This window comes from Colobus angolensis, unplaced genomic scaffold (assembly GCF_000951035.1).
Source record: "Colobus angolensis palliatus isolate OR3802 unplaced genomic scaffold, Cang.pa_1.0 Scaffold12, whole genome shotgun sequence".
In the NCBI taxonomy this organism is placed as follows: Eukaryota; Metazoa; Chordata; class Mammalia; order Primates; family Cercopithecidae; genus Colobus; species Colobus angolensis.
This window is the reverse complement of record NW_012113141.1, coordinates 3,119,926-3,141,037: the sequence shown is the minus strand read 5'-3', so window position 1 is coordinate 3,141,037 and position 21,112 is coordinate 3,119,926. Positions and strand designations below refer to the sequence as shown.

Genomic DNA, 21,112 nt, shown 5'->3' with positions numbered 1-21,112 from the left:
GTACATGAAGAAATTTTCTAGAGTGATTGGGTGGTGGATACCTGGGTATATGTACTTATCAAAACTCATCAAACTCTACACTTAAAATGAGTACCTTTTATTATGCGTTAAGTTACACTTCAAGGTTGATTTTAAAAGAAAAAAAATGTTTTTGGAAAAGTTTTATTTCCAATAGCTATTTCACATTATTATTATTATTATTATTAAGACAGAGTCTCACTCTGTCACCCAGGCTGGAGTGCAGTGGTGCCATCTCGACTCATTGCAACCTCCACCTCCTGGGTTCATGGGATTCTTGTGCCTCAGCCTACTGAGTAACTGGGATTATAGGCACCTGCCACCATGCCTGGATAATTTTTGTATTTTTAGTAAAGACAGGGTTTCACCATCTTGGCCAGGCTGGTCTTGAACTCCTGACCTCAAGTGATCTGCCCACCTCAGCATCCCAAAGTGCTGGGATTACAGGCATAAGCCACTGTGCCCTGCCGAATAATATATGTTAATGTCTCCAAATGAAACTCATTGATTCCAGAACCACGTCATTGATAGCAATTTCTGGGATTGGGACGTCACAGAAGTGGTGTTTGATTTTGAGTTTGTGCCATCCCTAAGTGTGTTCTGTGGCTCATAGCCATGAAAAAATATTAGGTGAATTGAAATTTCAGTAGTCAGAGAACCACATGATCTCTCCTCCTGTCCTCTACCTTAGAAGTTAAACTTGGTGGTAGTCATTTTAACTATAAATATTTACCAACAGCCTGTCACCAGTAGGCACCTGTACAAAACCCAGGCTTGAAATTCCCTGGTTTTCCAAGTGCAGATAATGAAACTGATTTCTAGGAAAGGGGGATATGTGGGAGGTTGCTACTAGTTTTTCAGGGTAATGGATTTAATTAGCTAAAAATTGGGAAAAAAGAGAAACATTAGAAACATCCTCCTCCGTACTGCTATTTCCTTGACATAGCTATAAATACAATCCAGCATTTGTATTGTCACCAGAGAGCACAGCTGTATTGGAGAAGAGCCTTTACATAGAGGACAGCCATGACCCAGGGCACGGGCAACTCTCGAGGCCCACCTACCAGTTCTGACCCATCACCTCCAGTTCAGATCATCGTCTGCCCCAGCCTTGTCGGGTCAACCCTAATCTTCAGCCCAGGGCCTGCTTTCTGGAGGGGAGAAATCAAGTCCTTGCTTCCAGGCTGCCGTCCCCAGCCCCCAGCCCAGTGCCCAAGGAAAGCCAGGAGGAGCAAGACTCACCATCAAGGCCAGTGTCCGGATCTCCTAAAAAATCAACACCAGGCAATCAGTTGAAGAGCAAACCAAGAGCCAACTGGAAGGTTCTCACTGCACAGTCATGGAAACAGGGGAGCTGGGCCCCTCAAAGGAGCATGGGTGGAGGGGGACCCTCGCAGGTGGGCTCCATGGTCCCCAGACTCACACCACCCCCACCCCCACCTCTCGATGAGGTTTGTAATCACTGAACAGAGAATATGCAGCATCTCCTAAGCATGATTATACTCTAAGGCTGCCCTACAATGGACTCAGGCACACCCTAAATGGACTGCAACCTCTACTTCACTTTACTGAAAGGGAAGGAAGCACCACCTCTTATTCTTTCTAGTCACCATCTGATGACCCTCCCTTGTTCTTTCCTCTTCTCCCAGGACCCAGATTTCAAAGTTGCCACGCACCTCCCTTTAAATAGACACGGTATAGCAAAATATGGAACCACTCAAAAAACAGATCAGAGAGATGACTTTTGGCTTTAAAAGAGGATTTTACACCTTGTAAATGGAGTCACACATGGACACAGACTCCTTTGAAGAAGTGGTTCTTGAGCAGGGGCAATTTCTTCCCCCAAGGGATAATTGGTCATGTCTGGAGGCCAATTTGGTTTGGTTATCACAGCTGAGGCTGGGGTGCTACTGGCATCTAGCAGGTAGAGACTGGGGACGCTGCTGCACATCCTGCAACACACAGGACCGCCTCTCCCCCCACCACAAAGATTCTCCAGCCCCAAATGTCAACAGTGCCAAGGCTGAGAAACCCTGCTTTAAAGGGTGGGGAGCAGGAGCTCATGAACTTGAAACAGGATTAAACTGACATGAAAGGAGATGTGTTCCAGGAAGATTTTCTGCTGTGTGAAAGGGGGTCATGCATGCGTTAAAGAAATGGGGCCCCAGTACCCTGGATGGGCCATACCTTGTGGGGTGCCAGGATAATTCCACTGTGGCACTCAGGGGCCCAGAGGCAGGATAAGTGGCCAGCTGGGCCCAGACAGACAACCCGGCCACCTGGATGCCAGTAATGGGGCCATTTGCCAGGAAGCTACACAGCGGGAGGTCGAAGGAGAGAAAATGAGGAAGCAGCTCTCCTGGAAGGGCTACCTGAGGGCCTGAGGGCAGGGCCCCTACTCAGCTGTGTGGAAGGGCCCCCTGATCGGGGCATGGTGCAGAGCCCTGAGGTCCATGAGGATCCTGGCCTCTGGGCTGGACCCTGCTCACCTGGAGAGCCTCATTGATGTTTCCATTGTAATCCACCATCTCTCCTTTCCCTGGTTCTCCCTTGGAGCCCTAGAAGGCAAATGAGATCTCACCCCAGGGCCTGGACCAGGAGGGCCTGGAGAGCGACTGTGGCCTGCTCTCTATCCGCCCACACTGGTTGCATCTGGCTGCACACACGTGGACCCAGAACAGCCAGCGGGCCCTGGGGATTCCGAACACTCTCAGAGGATGCTCGGGGAATGCAGAACAAATGGAGGACTCCATGTGAGAAGTCTGGGCTAGGCCCAACTGGGAAGGCTGGGTCCACCTGTCCTGCCAGTCAGACCTCCCAGCTGAGGGCCAGAATGCTCTTCCCCTCCTTCCCTGTCAAGACCCCAAGGTCAAGCCTGTGAAAGGAAGATAGAAACTCGGAACCCCAGTTCACTCCGCCAAAAGAAAAAAAAAGTTAAGCCGAAAGCTGAGTCATGCAAGAAGCTGCCTTTCCTTTTATTCCTAAGCAGAGAGCTACAGATAAAAGGTTCAATAGCCCCACAGGTAGCTGCTCCATGTTCACCTTAGCTTACATAAAGTGCCGATTTACTGAGCGTGAGACTAATACATAATCAACTATTCTGCTACTTGCTCCTTTTTCCTTGCAATGTGCGGATTACCATACCCTTCCTCTTTCCCCTCCAGCCTGCTTTTCCCCTTTAAATATTGAAGCCCTCAAAATCATCTTTGGCAAAAGGCACAGACCTGTCTCTTGGGCATGTGCCCTTAACCTTGGCAAAATAAACTTCTAAGTATTAATTGAGACCTGTCTCAGATGTTTTTTGATTTACCAGCTGCTTCACACTGTGACTCCAGGCGAGAGAGGCACGTACCTTGGGGCCAGCTGGTCCCTGTTCTCCAGCTGCTCCAGGTTCCCCCTGTTGCATGACAAAATTGGAGCGAAGTGGGGATGAAGTTGGTACAGAGAGCCTGATGTCCCTAGATGGGCCATGTAATAAGGGCCAGGAGGCTCCTTTTAGTTCTTAGTTCATAGAAGTGCAGGTTCGGCCCCTTCAGGAAGCATCCAGGGAACACCCACCCACACTCCTCTCTCCCTCTGGGTCCCTCTGGGACTCGGTTCTGAGTTCCTCCGACTTCAGACTCAGTGGCATTCTTTCTGTTCTGTGTTCATTGTTAGTGACTCCCCTTTGTCTCTCTCGCACCTTTTCCCCAGTCTCCTAAGTCAGTTGCCTCCATGGGAACAGGGACATTTGCTTCTCTTTAATTCTATTCTGCTCAGGTATCCAGGACTCAGCAACTTTTTGCCAATTATCTGGGTGTCAGTTGCCATCGAGAGCCCAAACAGTTCTTTTGCTGCCCACTCCACTTGTGAAAGACCCAGAATGCCGAGTGAAACATGGAGGGCCAGGAGGGTCTCAGGAGGACATGGGTGTATGAGCACCCACCTCCCAGAGTGGGCGGGTGGAAGGATTTATTCCTGTTGCAAACAGGACAGAGCCATGGGGAATAGATGAAAAAGCGGTGTAACTTGTGAAAAACCAAGTGCAGTTTCAATTTTTCTGGGATAATGAAAGACAATTGAAAAAACCAAGATAAAAAGTGAAAATAAAGAAAACAAGAACCCTTTGGTGTGACTCCTGATGACCCTGCTCATGGGACGTGGAGCCACTGCTGCCTCTGGGTAACCCGCTGTCTTTCTCCTCCACTGCCACAGCACTTTAGCCACTGTGAACTCATGAGGGACGCAGCAGCCTTTCATAGGGAGTAGCTGGAGAGAAGCGAGAGCCCCTCATTTACCAGTGGCTTGGGAAGCTCTGTGTCACTCCCTGGTCAAGCGTCCTATCCCTAGACTGGCTTTTGCATGACTGCTGTCTCAGTGGATGGCTCTCTAAAGCCCAAGCCAACCAGGAAATAGGAAACCAGGGGTCATGGCCAGTCAGCCTTGTGCCCTGAGGGATACTCTGAGGGCCGGCTGGGACGATTCTTGACCTCCCAAGCTGACCCTCATCTTGCAGCTCTGGGATGTGAGGGTCTCTGTACCTTGTCTCCTTGGCGCCCTGGGGGGCCGACCTGGCCATCGACACCCGCTTCTCCCTGGAGAAGAGGAGAGAGTTGGGATGAGGGCGTGCTGGGCTCCTGGACAGCTGCTTCTGGGGGAAAAGATGGTCTTGCCGCTCATGCCCTGGGTGCTGCCTTTGGGCCTCTCTTTCCCCAATGGCTTCAGCACCTCCCACTGTTCCACCTCCCTGACTCCTACCCACCCTTGGGCCCAGCCCGGGTCTTGCTTCCACTGGAAGCCCACCCTTGCTTTCCTGCCCTGCATTCTGTACCCCTTTACTAGTGTCCACTCTGCCCTGCCAGGCCCTCCTAGGCCCACGCAGAGCCCAGCCCATGGCAGGTGGATGTGGGCGGAATGAATGAGTGTATTGCCCCAGGTCATGTAGAGTAATTCATGCTTTCCTTCTGAGCTAAGAAAGAGACCCCTTTCATTTCTCAGTGCTGCTAAAGTAAACCAAGCAACACAGGAGGCATCTGCTTTGGGAAACCCAAATCTTACCATTGCACTTTTCAAGCAGCAAAAGGAAAGTGAAGGCAGTTTCCATTTGCAGCTGCCTCCACTGCTGCCACCTACCAGATGTGCTGGTACCAGGTGGGGCCCAGCTGATAGTTGACCTGCAACCTACTCAGAGCCAAGGTGGGGGGCCTCTTGGCTGTCCTAAAGCCCTGAAGCCATCGGTCCCTCGCTCAGTTACAGCATAGCCATTGAGGTCCTGCAGCCATTGCGCCCTGACTCAGTTACATCAGAGTCATCTGAGTCACTGGGACTATCCATCTGCCCCAGGGAAGACATCTCCTCTGAAAGGTCCAACTGTTATCTGCTTGGAAGCAGGAGCTGGGTCCAAATGATCTTTTTGGAATCCATGGGGAAAACCACACATCTGAAGCAGGGGAAGGCTAGAGAAGGCAGGATGTCCGGGATGTAGAGTCCCCGAGAACAGGCTGAAGACAAAGTCCCCAGGTAAACGCCTCCCTGACACTGATTCCAGGGAACACTCACCTTTGGCCCTGGGGGTCCAGGGAGCCCTGGAGGGCCAGGTTCCCCTCTGCCTCCTCCAATGGAGTTGCCAGCATCGCCTTTCTCTCCCTGAGGGTGGAAGGTGGAGTTAGCGTCCCTGGTGTGGAGGAAGGTCTAGGCTGAGCACTGGAGGGACACTATGGAGTGTGGGCCCCAGGATGTCTGGGGACCGACCAGGAGACTTCAGAACCCCAGACTGGTCTGATCCAGCCGTGGGATTTGCAGAGAGATTGGAAGTATGTACTGAAGGGCAACAGGTTTAGAGCTGACACAAGGGACCCTTCGAAACGGTCTGGAGCAGTGTTTCTCAAAGCGTATTCCACGGAACACTGCTCAGTGGGTTGAGAATATTCAAAATGTGGAATAACATTGTTATTGGTGGCCAAACTATGTTAAGCAATGCAGCATTAAATAAGGCTTTGCAGACCCCGTCACTGCAGGGTGCTCCAGCCTCTAACAGGCTGAGGAGCACTGTGACTTTCCAGGAGCCCATCTGATTATGCACACCTCCCCTAACTTATTTTGGCCTCATCTTTTTTGTTTGTTTGTTTTAATTTTTAAATTAAATATCTTACAGAGCTCATGAACTGTGGGATGCATTTGCAGAGCTGGCACAAAGAAATCTGACTAGGTCATCGCTACCGAATTATTTACATTTAGACATTTTATTTTTGCCAATCAGCGCCTGCCTATGGCACCCCTCCCCCAACAAACAGAATCTGTCTGTGTTCCAGCTGCCTTTCCTGCAGTCTGGGAGACAGACACATCCAATGCTGGGGCCCGTGTGGATGTGCAGGGCTGGGTATGGGATGTGGGTGACGAAGGACCTGAACCCTCATTCAGAGTAACACCTACCTTCTGCCCCAGGAGGCCAGGAAGCCCAGGGGAGCCTTCAGCCCCCTTCTCACCCTGCAGGGAGATGCAGACAGTGTGGGGGTTAGGAACTGTCTCTGCAGCAGGTTTGGGAAGCCACCAGCCCCACAGCTTAGGGCCTTGCCTTCCCTTGCTCCTGCCTCCCTGCTTCTGCCCCCGGCTGGCTTTCCGAAGGGCTCCACTTCCTCCTGGCCCCCATCTCGGCTGGCTACTTCCATGGGCCACTTTGCATTGGTGACACCTGCATGACTGCTTTCCTTATTCCCATGTGACCCGGGCCCTTGTCATTCATGCTGGGGAGAAGTCACACGGGCCACAGATCATAACAAAGGCCAGAAGCATCTAGTCTATCCTGGGGGTCTCCTGGGAGAGGTGAGCAGTTCAGAATGCCAGTGGTTGGGCAAGCAATTCCTTTTCACCACTCTGTTCTTCTTCAGATTCTTAATGCTTAGCAACTAAGGGCCCCCAGTCTTTTCTGGCACCCCCCTCTCTGCCTCTAGCTGTAACCAGCTCATCTTATGTGGACATAGGGTCATTGCAAATGTAATGAGTTAGGATGAGGTCCCACTGGAGTAGGGTGAGCCCCTATCCAATGTGCTGATGTCCTTATAAAAGGGAGAAATTTGGGCACAGACATGCACATAGGGAAATGGCACATGGAGATGGAGGCAGAGATTGGGGTGATGCGTCTATAAGCCAAGGAATGCCAAAGATTGCCAGCAAGCACCAGAAGCCGGGAGAGAGGCCTGGAGCAGATTCTCCCCCTTGGCCCTCAGATGGAACCCGCCCTGCTAACACCTTGCTTTTGGACTTCCAGCTTCCAGAACTGTGGAACAACGAATTTCTTCTGCTCAAGCCACCCAGCCTGTAGTACTTTGTTACCACAGCCCTTGCAAAATAATACACTTACCTACTCAGCTTTTTCCAGTACAGAAGAACTCATTTTTCCCCCATGACATGAATCATAGAGCCCTTTAGAGATACTGAACCCCATTCTCATTTCACAGATTTGGTGGGGGAAGCCCCAGGAGGTTACGTGACTGGTGGCCAACCCCTTAATGAGTCAGTGGCAGAGGCGGGTTGAGCCCCTGTCTCCCAGTTGCTCTGCCTTCCGGGACACAAAGGCTTCACAGAGCAGCTGTCTTGGTGAGCTCAGGCAGCTATAACAAAGTCTGGGTGGCTTTGACAGCAGAAATGTATTTTCTTACAGTTCTGGAAGCTGGAAGTCTGAGATCAGGGTGCCAGCATGGCCAGGTTCTGGTGAGAGCCCTCTTCCTGCCTTGAAGATGATGGCCTTCTTGCCGTGTTCTCACAAGGCAGAGAGGGAGAAAGGTCTCTCAAAGCTCTCTCTCTCTCTTCCCTTTCTTCTAGGGTCACCAATCCTATTGGATTAGGGCCTCAAACTTATGATCTCATTTAACCTTACTGACCTCCCCAAGGCCAAGGCCCTATCTAAATACAGCCACACTGGAGGTGAGGGCTTCAACATATGAGTCTGGGAGGGACATATTCAGGGCATAGCAGTGTCCAATATCAGGTGAGCTTCCAAGAGCACCCCACCAGCAGGGCTGGGGTATCAGGTCAGCACAAGAAGGTTTGCTACCCATGGCCCTGGGGAGAGGCAGTTCTCATGTGTAATAATGTGAGCTGAGGGCTCTGGGCTTATAATTTGGTCAGATGTCTCAATGAACATTCATTCCAGCTGGAGCCACAAAAGGTGCCACACCAAGTCTTTGGGCGTCTTCTCCTTGGCACCTGCCCCGGTGTAGCAGCTGAATGGTAAAGTGGCCTGAGGTTGGCCAAGAGGGGTTGTGGAGGGCCAGGCAGAGGCCCTGGCAGTGGGAGGGAGTCCCCGCTGTCCTGTCTTGCCTGGGCTGCTCCTGCAGATGTGCTTAGTCTGGGCATCCTTCAGAAGCAGGCCAGGTGGAAAAAGAAAGGTTGTGGGTCCTGACCTATGGATATCCTTGGGGAGCAGAGGTGGAGGGAGGCAGGTTCCTCCTTCTGCTGGGCTTTCTGCTGGGTAATCCAGGCTGCCCAGGAGAATGGGTGTGCTCTTGAGGTGGGTTTCTGAAGCTTGGCCAGGCCATCCTGCCACTCCCCTCATCTTGGGACACATGCACCAACAGCACGCTGCAGGCGACACACCAGCCACGGAGGAAGGCCAGGGAGTAGGGGACTGGTGAGGCCAGGACGAGGGGGCACACACTCAAATACACGATATCCTACCCTCTGCCCCCTCTTTCCCAGCAAACCTGGGGGCCCCGGCTTCCCTTCTGCTCCTGGATCTCCCTTTGGGGTAAGAAGAGAAAGTCACTGATAAGAAGATGGGGCAGGGAGTGAGGGGTAGGATGGGCAGTGGTCATCGACCAGCACTTCCAGAGTACTTGTCCCTTAAGCTCTTCCTCTTTAAAAAAGGGTGTTCTGGTCAAAAAAGTTTCGAAAATGCCACATAAGATATTTCCTTTTGAGAGCTCCTCAATGCACATTTAGCAAATTAAAGGTTCTGAGAAGGTCTGCAGCAAAGAAACCTGTGTAATATTCCTAACCTAGTATTTCTCAACCTTTTTTTTCTTGTCACAGCTCTTATTGTCATACAAGAGGGAAAGAGGACCCTGTAGGTGCAGGGGACAATAGTCACTGTCTGCTGCAGCTGGCACGCCTGCAGGCCAGGACCCAAGGAGGGGGAGGCATTTGCAGTGTGCTCCTGACCAGTGGGCCCTTCTCTGCTCAGCCAGGTCCCCAGCCCCAGGCCAGGCTCAGGGGGACCAAGAGCAAAACAGCAGCAGCCCCTCCCACCTCCGCCCATGACCAATGCTCTGTGCAGCCCAGAACATTCTCTCCGTATCAGTACCTTGGTTCCTGGGATCCCTGGCTCACCCTGTGTGGAAAAAGAGAAACAAATGTGAGACACAGAAAAAGCAGAAACAAATGAGCAGGGCGCCTGTTGGTGGAGGCGGGGTGGGGGCAGTCAGGGTGGGATTAGTGAAACATCCGGCCAGCCCCGGCTCGTCTCTGTTCAGGCATCAGGTCCCAGGCCAAAGGAGGCCTATCAGGCTACTGACCCTGAAAAGGTTCTATTCTTCCCCAGGTGAGGGGCGTGGCAGGTGGGAGCATAAGTGAGGCAGCCCAGGAGGAAGGAGAGGAAGGAATGGGCATTTGGTTTGGACACGGTGCCCCCTGTAAGTGCACCTGCTGTGAAGATTGAATTTGAGCACTTGTTTTTCCAGGCTATCCTCGCACCTGCCTGCCAACCAAATGGGCAGTTAGGGTGGGGGTTCTGAGATGAACTCCTGCTCTCTCTGAAGCTTTGGAAGCATATAGCTACTGAATTACAGAGCATAAAGGAAAGATCTGGGCTGCCTTCCTGCTGCCTTGGTGCCTTGGCAGGCTAGTGAGTTGAGGCAGGAAACCTTCGCTATTTACTTGCAAGGCTTAGTTACACATCTGTGGCTCAAGGTTATGCACCCGGCACAAATGTTACTTTGAGAAAAATGTTTCCAAATCCTGTATGCCCCCTCGTTGGTCTGCCAGCCACCCCACTGAGCCTAAGTTTCCCAGCTCTGCCTGCTCACATCTCTCCCACCCTGTCCCTGATGTGTTGGTTGCAAAAGTCCACTGACCTTCATCCCAGCCACGGCAATTCCGGGAGTCCCCTGGCAGAGAGAGACAAAAAAAGGTCTGAGACAAAAAAAGGTTCTGCAGCAGCGAGGGGGCAGCAGCGGGGGCGGGGGGGAGGGGGGCGCGGTGCAGCGGACAGCCACCCCACGGTGCGACGGGAAGGAGGACCGCCCACTCCTCCCAACCCCGCAACCACCAACTCCGCCTGGGAGGTTGGGGTGCTGAGCTGACGCCATGAGAATGGACCCTGAGGAAAGGGCTTTGTGCAGCTTAGTGTGCAGGGCTCCCTGGGCTTCCCAACCACCTGCGTGGCTCCTGGCCTCTCCTGGGAGGCACAGTGGGGACTGTGGGGCACTAGATGGGGCTGGGAGAGGGTCCCTGGGGTGGAAGAGGGAGCTTCATTGGAATATAAAAGGAGGAGGAGATGGGAGGGGAGAGGGCAGGAGGATGGAAAGCCACGGGAGGAGGGGGCAGAGTAGATGACAAAGTAAAGGGGCTGATTTCACCAGGACAGTTGTCCCCAGTGTCTGATTGACATGACCCTCACAGTCAGCTCTGCCCATCTCTGGCCTCACAGACTGGGGAGTGGCTGGAGTGGACCCTGGTTTCGTATCAGCCCAAGGCCACCTACTTTGAGAGATAAATGATGCCCAAAGTGTCCCTTAGCAAATCTCAAGCAGAGGTGATTTTTGGGGGTCCCTACTCTCCACTTGGGTCTTAGGACTGCAGTGGAGCTAGGGGTACCTGAAATGGCTTTTTATGACTCAGAGATGCCCAGGAGGAGGCCGCCCACATGAGAGGGCACTGATGGGAGACCACAGTGCTGCAGCTGGGAGAGCCAGGGCAGGCAGAAGGAGGCCCAAAGAACTGGGACTCCAGAGTGTCCCTGGAGCTGGGGAGAGAGGGATGGGCACTAGGGGAGGGACCTTGGGGCTGCCCGGGATGTGGGGAAGGGGGAGGTACCTTGGCTCCATGCTTGCCGGGCATCCCTGGCATGCCCCGTTCTCCCTGGAGGAAGAAATGAGAAAGCATGAGGAGAGGACCAGACTCGGGGCCTGTCAGCCTGCAAAGACATTGGTGAGAATGGCTTGTCTGGAGGCTGGGATGGCTGTCCCGTTCATGTTGAGCTGAGGACCCTGCTGGTGGCAGCTGTGTGGGCCCCTGCCCTCAGCTATATGAACTTGCAGGAGGGCCCAAGTTACAGGTCACAGAGCAGGAAAGGCCCCCAGAGAGAGAGGCTCACTTAGTGGAATGCAAGTTCAGCAAGGGATGCGACTGGCCCGAGATCTACCTACCACTCCGTGGTTGAGCTGTACCTGGAACTTGGGCTGTGGGATGGGACCAGGGGCAGGAGCCACCCATTGGCTGCTTACCTACTGCACACCTTCCCTCCGGTCCCTGCCTGGGACTTTTTGCCTCGTTTTCACTCCAGCAGCTTTGCTAGGATGGTACCTTCTGGCTGAGCGAGACAGGAGCTCTCTTCTCTTTTCATCTGGGGTTCCTTTCCCTTCCAAGTCCTCTAGGTCTAACTCTTCCCAAGGGCATGTGTCCCTGCCCATTTATCTCCACCCCATTTCTGACCCTACCCGTCTGGAGGCACAGGTAGGGTCACCTGTCCATTGTTGCTTCTCTGGGAGAGCATAGGGTTGCTCTACCATCTTGGCGCTACCCTACCTTTATGTTCAACATCTTTACTTCCCCAGGAAAATGCCAAATCTGTGAGAGTAGGGTGAGATCAGGATGAAGGACACACCACAAGGCAGTGGAGTTGGAGATGACAGCCAGGGACAAATGGGAGGCCAAGAGCAGGTAAGTCAGGACTATCATTGGCTACATCAGGGGGTGTGGGGAGGGCAGTGCCTGGCTCCAGGAGTTGAATCCTATGTAGTGCCTGAGCACAAAGCCCCAGCTGGGGCCTGGGATGGTGTCCAGCAACAGGTGACTGTGGCCAGCCTGCTGCCACTTCCTCCAATCTGAAGGCCAGCGCTGTGGACGGGCAACAGAGAGTGTGACAATCCTGCTCCCGGCCCAGCTGCCCCATTGGGTGTGACTGCTGTGGCTGCCAGGCCAGGCTGCAGTTCCCATAGGCTTAAAGGCAGAGGGGATCTGGTGTTCCCTGGCTTCCTTCTCAGCTGTCTACACTCTCCCTTTCCTGCCATCTTACAGGAGGTCCTGGTCCCTCCTTCTCCTTACCAAGGCTAGAGTACTTCCACCCTCTTCCTCCGTGATGGGTCTTCCATGCAAGTGTCCAGTTAAGCTCTCTAACACACAGGCTGGATAGCGACACCCCTGCCTTAAAACATCCCTGGCCTGCTGTTGACAGTAGGAAAAGGACCAGGTTCCTGAACATGACGTTTTGATCCCCGCTTCCTTCCTACCCTCATCACCTGATACCATGGGGTACATCAACTAGTTTCTGTGTCCCTGAAAACACCACCCGTTTCCACAGTTGTGTCTTTCTGCCATTTCTTCAACTGAAAACCCCTGCATCGTTTGGATTCTTGGTTGATAGAGCAGCCAGTGCTTGAGCACCCTGGGCTGCGCTGCCCTCGCACACTGACTCCTTCACCCCTAGGGGCCACAGACCCGAGGGCCTCTGAGTAGAGAGGGGCTCTGCCCTGTTTTCAGCCTGAAGAGGCTGTTTGATGGGAGTGGGGCCCTTTTATCTCTTCTATGAAGCTTTTCACTATCCCCTATCACCCAGCACTGCATCCTCAATGTGGCAGGGACCACTTAGCGTTTGTAATCTGCACACACAAATTTACGTCTGCCTGAGATGGCTTCACTTTTATCCTCTTTGGGCCAAGTCTCTAAATTCTACAAAAGGCCTAGAATCTTCAGTTCCCAATGCCAGAGCCCTCTCTCAGCATGACCCCATCAGTGACCCCTGAACCACAGGCGGGATGGCAGAGCTAAACTCAGGAAGTTACCACAGCCGAAAATCCAGAGCCCGAGGCCTGCCCTAGACATTAACTTCCTTCTTGTGGGACTGAGAGAGAAGGGCACAGCCACTTACTGCAGCTGCCGTGTGTCTGCCCTGGACTGAAAAGCTTTACAACCTTCCTGTATTCCACCTCCAACAATCCCTTCCAATGTGGGAGTGGACATTATTCTTGTTTCACAGGTAAGCTAACCGCAGCGCACAGAGGCCAGGTATGATTGCCAAGGTCGTGCAGCCTAGGGCTTTGGATAGTTTGTTGTCCGTACGCCAAGGTGCTCACTTCTCTTGGCCAACCCAAATATCAGATGGACTGATGTTCTGTCTGCTTCCATCAAACAGCCTTAAAGCAGAGCAGAGCCCCTCTTTGCTTGGGGAAGGGGGATCCTTAGGTCTGTGGCCCATCGGAGTGCAGGGGTCTGTGTGTGGGGGCAGCTCAGCGCAGGATGCCCAGAAATGCTCACTGCCTGTGTGCACAGCCGCTCCGTGGCCGGCAGAGGGCGCGACAGTACCTCATCTGAAGTCTGGCTACTCCGGCCACAGCGGTCTCCAAGCCCTCTCAGTAGTACCAGCTGAGGGCTCCTGTCATTCTTTCTTTTGGAGGGCCCCCCTGCTAACATTCTGAATGACCAAACCGGTTTGACTCAGTACAGAGGCCTCCACAGTCCTCTGGTGTGGGTGCAGGTGGGAGGTCAGCTTGGGAGTCCTTGACTATTCCGAGGCCCCTGTCATCCCTCTCTTCCACTTTCTCTCTTTTCTCTTGCTTTCCCCCAATGCCCCTGACCTCTTCTTCCCACCTCCAATTCGGGGAGCTGGGCTGAGAGTGCAAGTGACCACGGATAAGCCACTTTCTCCCACTGGTCCAGGGTTCTTGGTTGCAAAGTGAGGTTAGATCAGATACCTCCCATCCACTGGCGCTCCTGTCTCTTCCCACCCACCCCAGCCCTGTCTCTGCTCCCCTGCACGGCCCTTTGGAAGGAGAGAGGCCAAAGCTGGAGAGGTGCCATTTGGCTTGGTTGGTAGCTCCAGAAAAAGGATCTGTGGGGTGGGAAGGGACTCTTAGCTTTGGTTAAAAATGCAGCTCTAGGAGGGGTCTCAGTGGGTCTCTGCTCTCCCCTCCTCCTACCCACAGGGGTGCTCCTGCAGGGAGGAGGTGGCGTCTGCTTCAAGCTTGTCTCTGGGATTCTGTCTCCAATCCCAGAAGAAACTGTGCAGAGCAAAACCCCGGAGCGTGAGAGTCTCCAGGCTAATTGGGGTTGTCCTCAGCCCCTGTTGATGTGAGTGTATAAAGACACAATCAGGCACTCACGGGAAATCAGAGCCCCGGGAGCCTCCTCGGGAGGCAGCCCTCCTTGTTAAGGTGGCTGACCTTAGCCCCTTCCCTCCTCTCTGGGTCAAGTCTCTTAATTCCGCAAATGACCCAGGCTTCCTTGATCCCCATCGCAGGGCCTCCGTCCCTCCCACCCCCTTGCTTGGCAGGAAGCAGGGGCGCCCCCACTGGCCTCCCCCAGCTGACCTCGCTCTGCTGCTCACTCCACTCTCATTAGGCTCACTCCCCAGGGCTTGTCTCTAGGGCCCTGCCCCTGCCTGACCTCTGAACTGGGGAACGGGGCTTCTCCTAAAGCCAAAAACATTGGTTCCTGGATGATGGTGAGGTGAGAGTCATTATCAAGGACTCCAGCGTCGCCGTGGCTGGGGCCCATGTGCAGGAGGCAGGAGGCGGGGGTAGGGAATGGGGGTGGTTATTGCCTGAGGAGGACGGTGGCTCACCTCTGTTCAGAGGGCTGTTCCTTGGGGCACGTCTTTGTGCGAGCCTGTCTAGGGGCTCCTTCTTTTCTAATTCCCCTCCTAGGTTTTTTCTGTTTAAAAAGTGTCTTAGTAACTGTGCTCAGTTTCCATCCACTTACTCATCACTGTCTTGGTTTTTGCAGGGCCTGGCTCACTCAGTCCAGCAAAGCCCATAGGCCTTGATTCACCTCCTCTACCTCTGCCTCCTCTTGTCTCCCCAGAAGGGACTCAGAGGTTCCTCTGGGGGCTCTCAGCCGCCTTACTTGGGCTGGAGAAGTGGGTGCTCTGAGCCTTACAAAAGGTCTCGGCCATGTGCATGGTGTGATGGCAGAAGCTGTGACTCCTGGGCCAACATCCAGCCACCCCACTGCAAGGCTGGCTTTTTAACCTCAGTGCCAAGAACCAATGCAGGAAGGGGTAGATTGTAGTCACTGTGCCTGAGAAGGCTCTAGGGGAGCACAAGTGGGTAGAGAGGCATTTGCTTTGAATGACCTTGAAGGCCTGTTCCATCCCTGATTTTGAGGCTGCCACTCAGACTCCCCAGCTGGGCCCTGCACCTGAGCACCACACAGCATTGATAGGTCCTCTGTTCTGGTCCCGGATTCCAGGTGGGAGGATGCATCCTTTACAGAGATGATGGAATGGAAGTGAGCTCCTTGGAGCATAAACCAGCCATGCTCTGCTCCTGTGGGAGTAGCCTCTTAATTGGCAATTTACTGTTTGTTGAACAAGCTGGGCAGGGACTTGGCAAGAAAGCACAGTCTAGAGGAAGGAAGGGGGCTTTAAGGTCAGCTCCCAGCCAAAGTCAGGCCAGGGAAGCATGGGGAAGTAAATGAAGTTCTCTAAGATTAGGCCTGGGTTCTGCTGCAGCCAGGTCTGGGTTGGAAGGCCCTGAACAAATGCATCTGATGGCACAGGCTCTTTGTTCTCTGTAAGGGAGGAGGAAGGCCTGCCTGAGAGTGTGGGGAGTTTGCAGGGAGGGGGTGGAGGGATGGTGGTCAGCGGATGGCTCAAGCCTGAAGCCTGGACCAGGGTCTTTTCCCCAGGCCAGAAAAGCCAGGTGTGGAGGGCTAATGGTTTTCTCCCTATAAAGAGTTCTCAGGTCTTCCTTCCGGGAAAAAGGCAGCTCAGTTCCTGCTTCCCTGCTCCAGCCAGCTTCCACACCAGAGAGGACCAGAACTGCGGAAATTCCAGGTCCTCTGGTAATTAGGACTGGCAGGAAGTGATCCGGGGAATTACCGGGGTTGGGTGCCCCATTGAAGGCCAGGGCTTTGGAAGGGCGGCTGGCTTGTAATCTCAATTTGAGATCGGTTGATTTTGTAGTTAGTTCCAAAAAGAAAAGTCAGCTCTAATTAATCTTGGACTTTGGAGTGCATGAAAAACAGAGCCCAGAGTGCTCAGGGTGGGGGCTGGGGTCGCTTTAGTCTCTACAAGGTCTCAGATCAGAGGCCCAGATCTTAGTTTTCTTATCTTTTATGCAAATAGTCTGGATGTCCCCACTAGGATTTCATAGCTTTCAAAGAAAATGCTGTCCCCGCACTAGCAGGGTCCTGCATCTATGGCTTCCATCTGCACGGAGAACTTAGTGGGAGTGGGAACGGCATGGGCTACTTAGGTCCTGCAAGAGCAGGAGGGGTGCAGGAAGGTTTCAGGAATAGCTGTCGTGGAAGGTTGGGGCAAGCTGCCTCCTCCAGGCTTTACTGGGAGTCCTGAAACCATTCCAGCTCCCTGGGGGACTCATTTGGGTGGAGTCAGTGCCAGTGGGCAAAGCACTCCACTTCCTTAATTCTTTGGCAAGAGCAACACACCAAGTACGCCCCGTTCTCTGTCGCAGACTCTGCAGACACTGCTCCCAGAGAGCCTGGAGGCTCAGAGAAAGACCTGAATCCAGCCTTCTCTTACAAGAACGAAAACAGCTCAACTGCCACATCCTTTCCTTCCATTCCTGGAGGGGTCTGGGGGAAGGTCTACTGGAAATCATCATGGCGTCCCTAAGGGCTGCTAAGAGGCAGATAGTAAAGTCATTCAGAGCAAGGCTTTGGGATCACACAGACCTGGCTTCTCTATTTCCTAGCTGTGGACCTCGGGGAAAATGGTCTCTGTGAACCTCAGTATGCTCGTCCATAAGTAGGGAATTGAGTGAAACCTACCTCACAGGGTCATTACAAGGATTCAATAAGTTCATGCATGCAAAGTGCCTAGTACATGGCCTGGCTTGTTGAAGAGGCCAGTAAGGTAGTTACAATTGCACGAGTTATCATTCTACAGAAATGTGTCCACCACATGGGCCCTTGCTCTGGCTGGCAGATCAGAATCCTCATGCCCTTTGGCTGAAGGATTGAGAAGGAGCAAGGAGAAGGGCCAGCACGGCCACAGAATGAAGGCTGAGATGGCCGGGTGGATGGGCTTCTGTCCCCGTGCCCTTCCCCAGCCCTCTAGCCATCTCATCATAGGGCCCATCCCATCTCCTCCCCAGGGCATCCCTGTTTCTGGAGAGCCCCACTGGCCTCCAGGAGGGGTAGCGGCAGTTGCAAGCACCTCTAGCCTGAAGCCCTCATGTTCCTCCTCTGGTCTGAAACCCACAGCCTGAAAGAGGGGAATGTGTGTTTCAGCCATGGTCCTTCATGCAAACCCTGAGGCTTAACATCCAGACCACCACAGACATCAAACGTGCTCCCAAAGTGAGACAAACAGACCAGCTCTGATGTACTTAGAGATAAGCTCTCACCAGGTTTTGTGATCCACATACAATCTGACAATACTCGTCAATCCTCTTGACAGAGAGCCAAGGTTGTAATGTTTTAAACATGCTTTGCATCTTGCAACATATCTAAAGTAGATCAGTGTCATAAATTTGGATCAAATAGATACCACATGGGTGCACAACAATACTCGCGGTATCTAGGTGACAGGGCTGGCCCCGACTGGGGCATGGGGGCAGCACAGGGGCCACTGACCACACTGGGCTTTTATCTCAAGGAACTGGTGGAGAAGCCTGCCTTGTGGGTCTGACTGGCCTTTGAGAGGATGCCAGGCCCAGTCCAGCTGCTGGGGGTGGTGGTGGACATTAGCAAACTTCATAGGCTAAGAGTCTGCAGTGTCAGAAAGGTGTCTGTCCCTCCAAGTGGGTCAGATCTCTGGGGTGAAGCAAGGAAGATCATGTTGGGGGCCCATCAGCTACCCCACAGGTCCCGCTCACATCCTGACCTTAAGAGGCAGTCACATGGCCCCTGTCTCAGCTTGGCATCCCCAGCTGCTGGCACTGTTCCTCCCCAGGGTGGCGGGGGAGGGCAAACTCATCTTCCCAGTCCCTGAGACCAAGCCACCCTTCATGTTAGTGCCTCCTCCCTGCGCCTTACTCCAAGCAGAGAGCACACATGGAGGAAAGAATTAAAGAGAGGACTGATGGGCAAAAGAAGGGAGGTGGGGGAACAGCCCTCCACATCCCAGAGAAACCATTAGTAGGCGGAGGTTGGGAGGGTTGGTCTGTGCAGTTAGCTTAGCCTGGGGTGAGTCCCCTGAGCAGATATTCAACTTCTGCACCAGGATGCAAAGACAGACTGGCCACAGGGCTTGGACTGATGAGGCCTGGTTTCTAATTCCAGCATGGCTGTTTACCAGCTGTGCAACCTTGGGCAAAGTATTAACCTCTCTCATTTATACAATCAGGATAATGAGCTCTAACCACTGAGCCATGTAAGAACTGAATAAGTTTGAAAAAATGAACTTTCTAAAGTAGAGATGTGAAATATTGCTGCACTGCCCAAAGATGAAAAGTCATCTCAAGATTCAGAGGGGAACAAACTTCTGCCTGACCACGGTGATCACTGGCGTCAAGACATCTGCTGTCTCAGTGAGGCTGGGGCAATGGGAAAGGCACTTGTAGCCTCCCAAGGAATGACCTCAAGTCCTTGGTGACAGGCCATCTGCTGCTGGTCATAGTTCCCAGTGCCAGCTCTCTGGCCTTTGGTGGACTTGGAGGCAGTGGAGAGTTGGTGGCAAGATAAGGGTCCCAGCAGATAAAGGCCAGCACAGAGGAAAGGGTGCCCAGACCAGCCATGGGCTGTTGGCTTTGCAAGGCTAGTGGCTCCAGTGGCACCTACTGAAAAGACTCAGTGATAGGTTGGGAGCGGTGGAGGCAATGGGAACCTTCCAGCGACCCAGAGAGGCAGTGATGGGGCATGATGGCCTCACAGCCCCTCCAGATTCCATGAGAAGAGGCCACTGGAGAAGAGTAGAGAGGGTGGTTTGGCAGAGAAAGAAGGGTTGGGAGGCAAGAGTCCAGCACGAAGGGGAAGGGTCTTCTCCTCAGTGCTTCGTGAGACCTAGGAGTGGGGATGCTTCTGACAAGCCCTGGATGTGGATGGAGAAAACACGTGGACGAAGGTTCAAGGAGACAGAGCCTCCTCTCAAGGTCAGGGCTCAAGGCTCAGAGCTGCTCCTCTCTTAAGGGTATGGAGCCAACTCTGTCCCCATGAAGCTATGACTTCCCTGAGTTGGAAGGGATTTTAATCCAGTCTTCCAGCTGATATAGAGACTTCTCTAAACACATTCTGGACCAGTCATTATCTAGCCTCTAATTGAACACCTCTGGTGACCAGAACTCCCTCCCACCTTCCCAAGGCATCTGGCGATCAGGAAGCTCCCTCTTCTGGAGCTGGAATTGCTCTTCTCGTAGAGTTTATTCATTGGTACTTGCTCTACTTCTAGTCATGCAAAAGAAGTATGATCCTTCTTCCGCACTAGAGCAGGGAGGCTCTGAGCAAATCTCCCGCGTCCTGGGGACAGGAAGTGCTCCCCCATCAGCAGGGCTACACTGGTCTTCTCTGCAAAGTCAATGTAGCCTGGGTTAAATGTTTCTTCCTACAATCTGAGTCTAGGATTGCCACTCTTCCAGGACGGGCCCTCTAGCATCAGGACACCCTAACCCCAAGCAGAGGATTCTCCGTATTCAGGACAGCAGACCCCATGCCCCTTTCTGGATGAATCAGTCTTGCAGTTTGCAGCAGAATTCAGACACCTGTCATGGTATAATGCCAGCCAAGGGCATCGCCGTGATGCCTGGAGACCCTCTGCTGCCCCGCAACTCCTTCACAGCCTGAAAGAGCTGGCCCGGCTGCTAATGAAAAACCGACCCCGCGTTGCACCAGGAGGCAGTAAATTTTATGAGTCTGTGTGAGTGGATAGAGGCAACTGCGGGGGCTGATTTCCACTTCCTGATACAGTACAAATGTCTTAGTTTATGTAGAACTAATTAAAGATCTCTCAGGTCTTGCCATTTCATTCACCAGGCACCCATAAAGCCATGTGGTTATGGCAACCTCCTGACTGCAGCGTGCGAGGAATGTGCTTTGCAGGGAGTGATTCTTCCCCTTCCAACATTTCTGCCCCTCTCCTGCTGCTGCCTTTCCTTCCTGCCTCTTTTCTCCTCTTGGAAGGCTCTAGCAGCTTCCCAGCCAGGGTCTGGAGGGCAGGGTTGCGCTCTTTACAGCAGGTGGTACCATGGGAAGGACCCAGACCTGGAACTGAACTCCTGCTCTGCCACTTATGAGCCAGGAGACTTTGGACAAGCTCCAGTGCTGTAGTTTGAATGTGTCCCCTATAGCTCTTGTGTTGGAAACTTAATCCCCAGTGCAACAGTGTTGAGAGGTGGGACCTTTAGGAGGTGATTAGATTATGACAGCTCTGTTCTCGTGAATAAATTAATGTTGCTGTCGTGGGAGTGGGAGTTGTCACGGGTTAGTTATTGTGGGAGTGAATTAGTTACTGTAAGAGTGGGTTATTGTGGGACTGGATTAGTTATCGTGGGAGTGGGTTTGTCATTGCAGGAGTGGGCTAGTTATCACAGGAGTGGTTTAGTTATTGTGAGAGTGGGTTAGTTATTGTGGGAGTGGGTTGGTTATCATGGAAGTGGGTTAGTCATTGTGGGAGTGGGTTGGTTATCATGGAATTGGGTTACTTATTGTGGGAGTGGGTTGGTTATCATGGAATTGGGTTAGTTATTGTGGGAGTGGGTTAGTTATCGTGGAAGTGGGTTAGTTATTATGGGAGTGGGTTGGTTATCATGGAAATGGGTTAGTTATTGTGGGAGTGGGTTAGTTACCGTGGAAGTGGGTTAGTTATTGTGGGAGTGGGTATGTGATTGTGACAGTGGGCTTGTTGTAAAAGCAAGCCCAGCCTTCTCTTGCTCGTGTTCTCTCGCCCTCTCCTGCCCTTCCACTGTCCACCACGGGATGGCACAACATGAAGGTCCTCACCAGATATGGGCCCCTTGACCGTGGGCTTCCCAGCCTCCATGATGGTAAGAAATAAGTTTCTTGT

At 52.9% G+C, this 21,112-nt stretch overlaps 1 protein-coding gene across 6 annotated transcripts in view; it reads right to left on the bottom strand.

Moving 5' to 3' along the window:
* Positions 1 to 21,112, bottom strand: part of COL13A1 (collagen, type XIII, alpha 1) — a 159,166-nt gene that overhangs the window by 31,428 nt on the left and 106,626 nt on the right. For all 6 annotated transcript variants that reach the window (XM_011927237.1, XM_011927239.1, XM_011927250.1 and 3 more), the window contains 9 exons: positions 11,029 to 11,073; positions 10,068 to 10,100; positions 9,299 to 9,325; positions 6,430 to 6,483; positions 5,557 to 5,643; positions 4,539 to 4,592; positions 3,371 to 3,415; positions 2,508 to 2,576; positions 1,261 to 1,284 (listed from right to left, as the gene is read on the bottom strand). In XM_011927237.1, the coding sequence (XP_011782627.1) occupies positions 1,261 to 1,284; positions 2,508 to 2,576; positions 3,371 to 3,415; positions 4,539 to 4,592; positions 5,557 to 5,643; positions 6,430 to 6,483; positions 9,299 to 9,325; positions 10,068 to 10,100; positions 11,029 to 11,073 (438 nt within the window). The remainder of the gene's footprint in view (positions 1 to 1,260; positions 1,285 to 2,507; positions 2,577 to 3,370; positions 3,416 to 4,538; positions 4,593 to 5,556; positions 5,644 to 6,429; positions 6,484 to 9,298; positions 9,326 to 10,067; positions 10,101 to 11,028; positions 11,074 to 21,112) is intronic.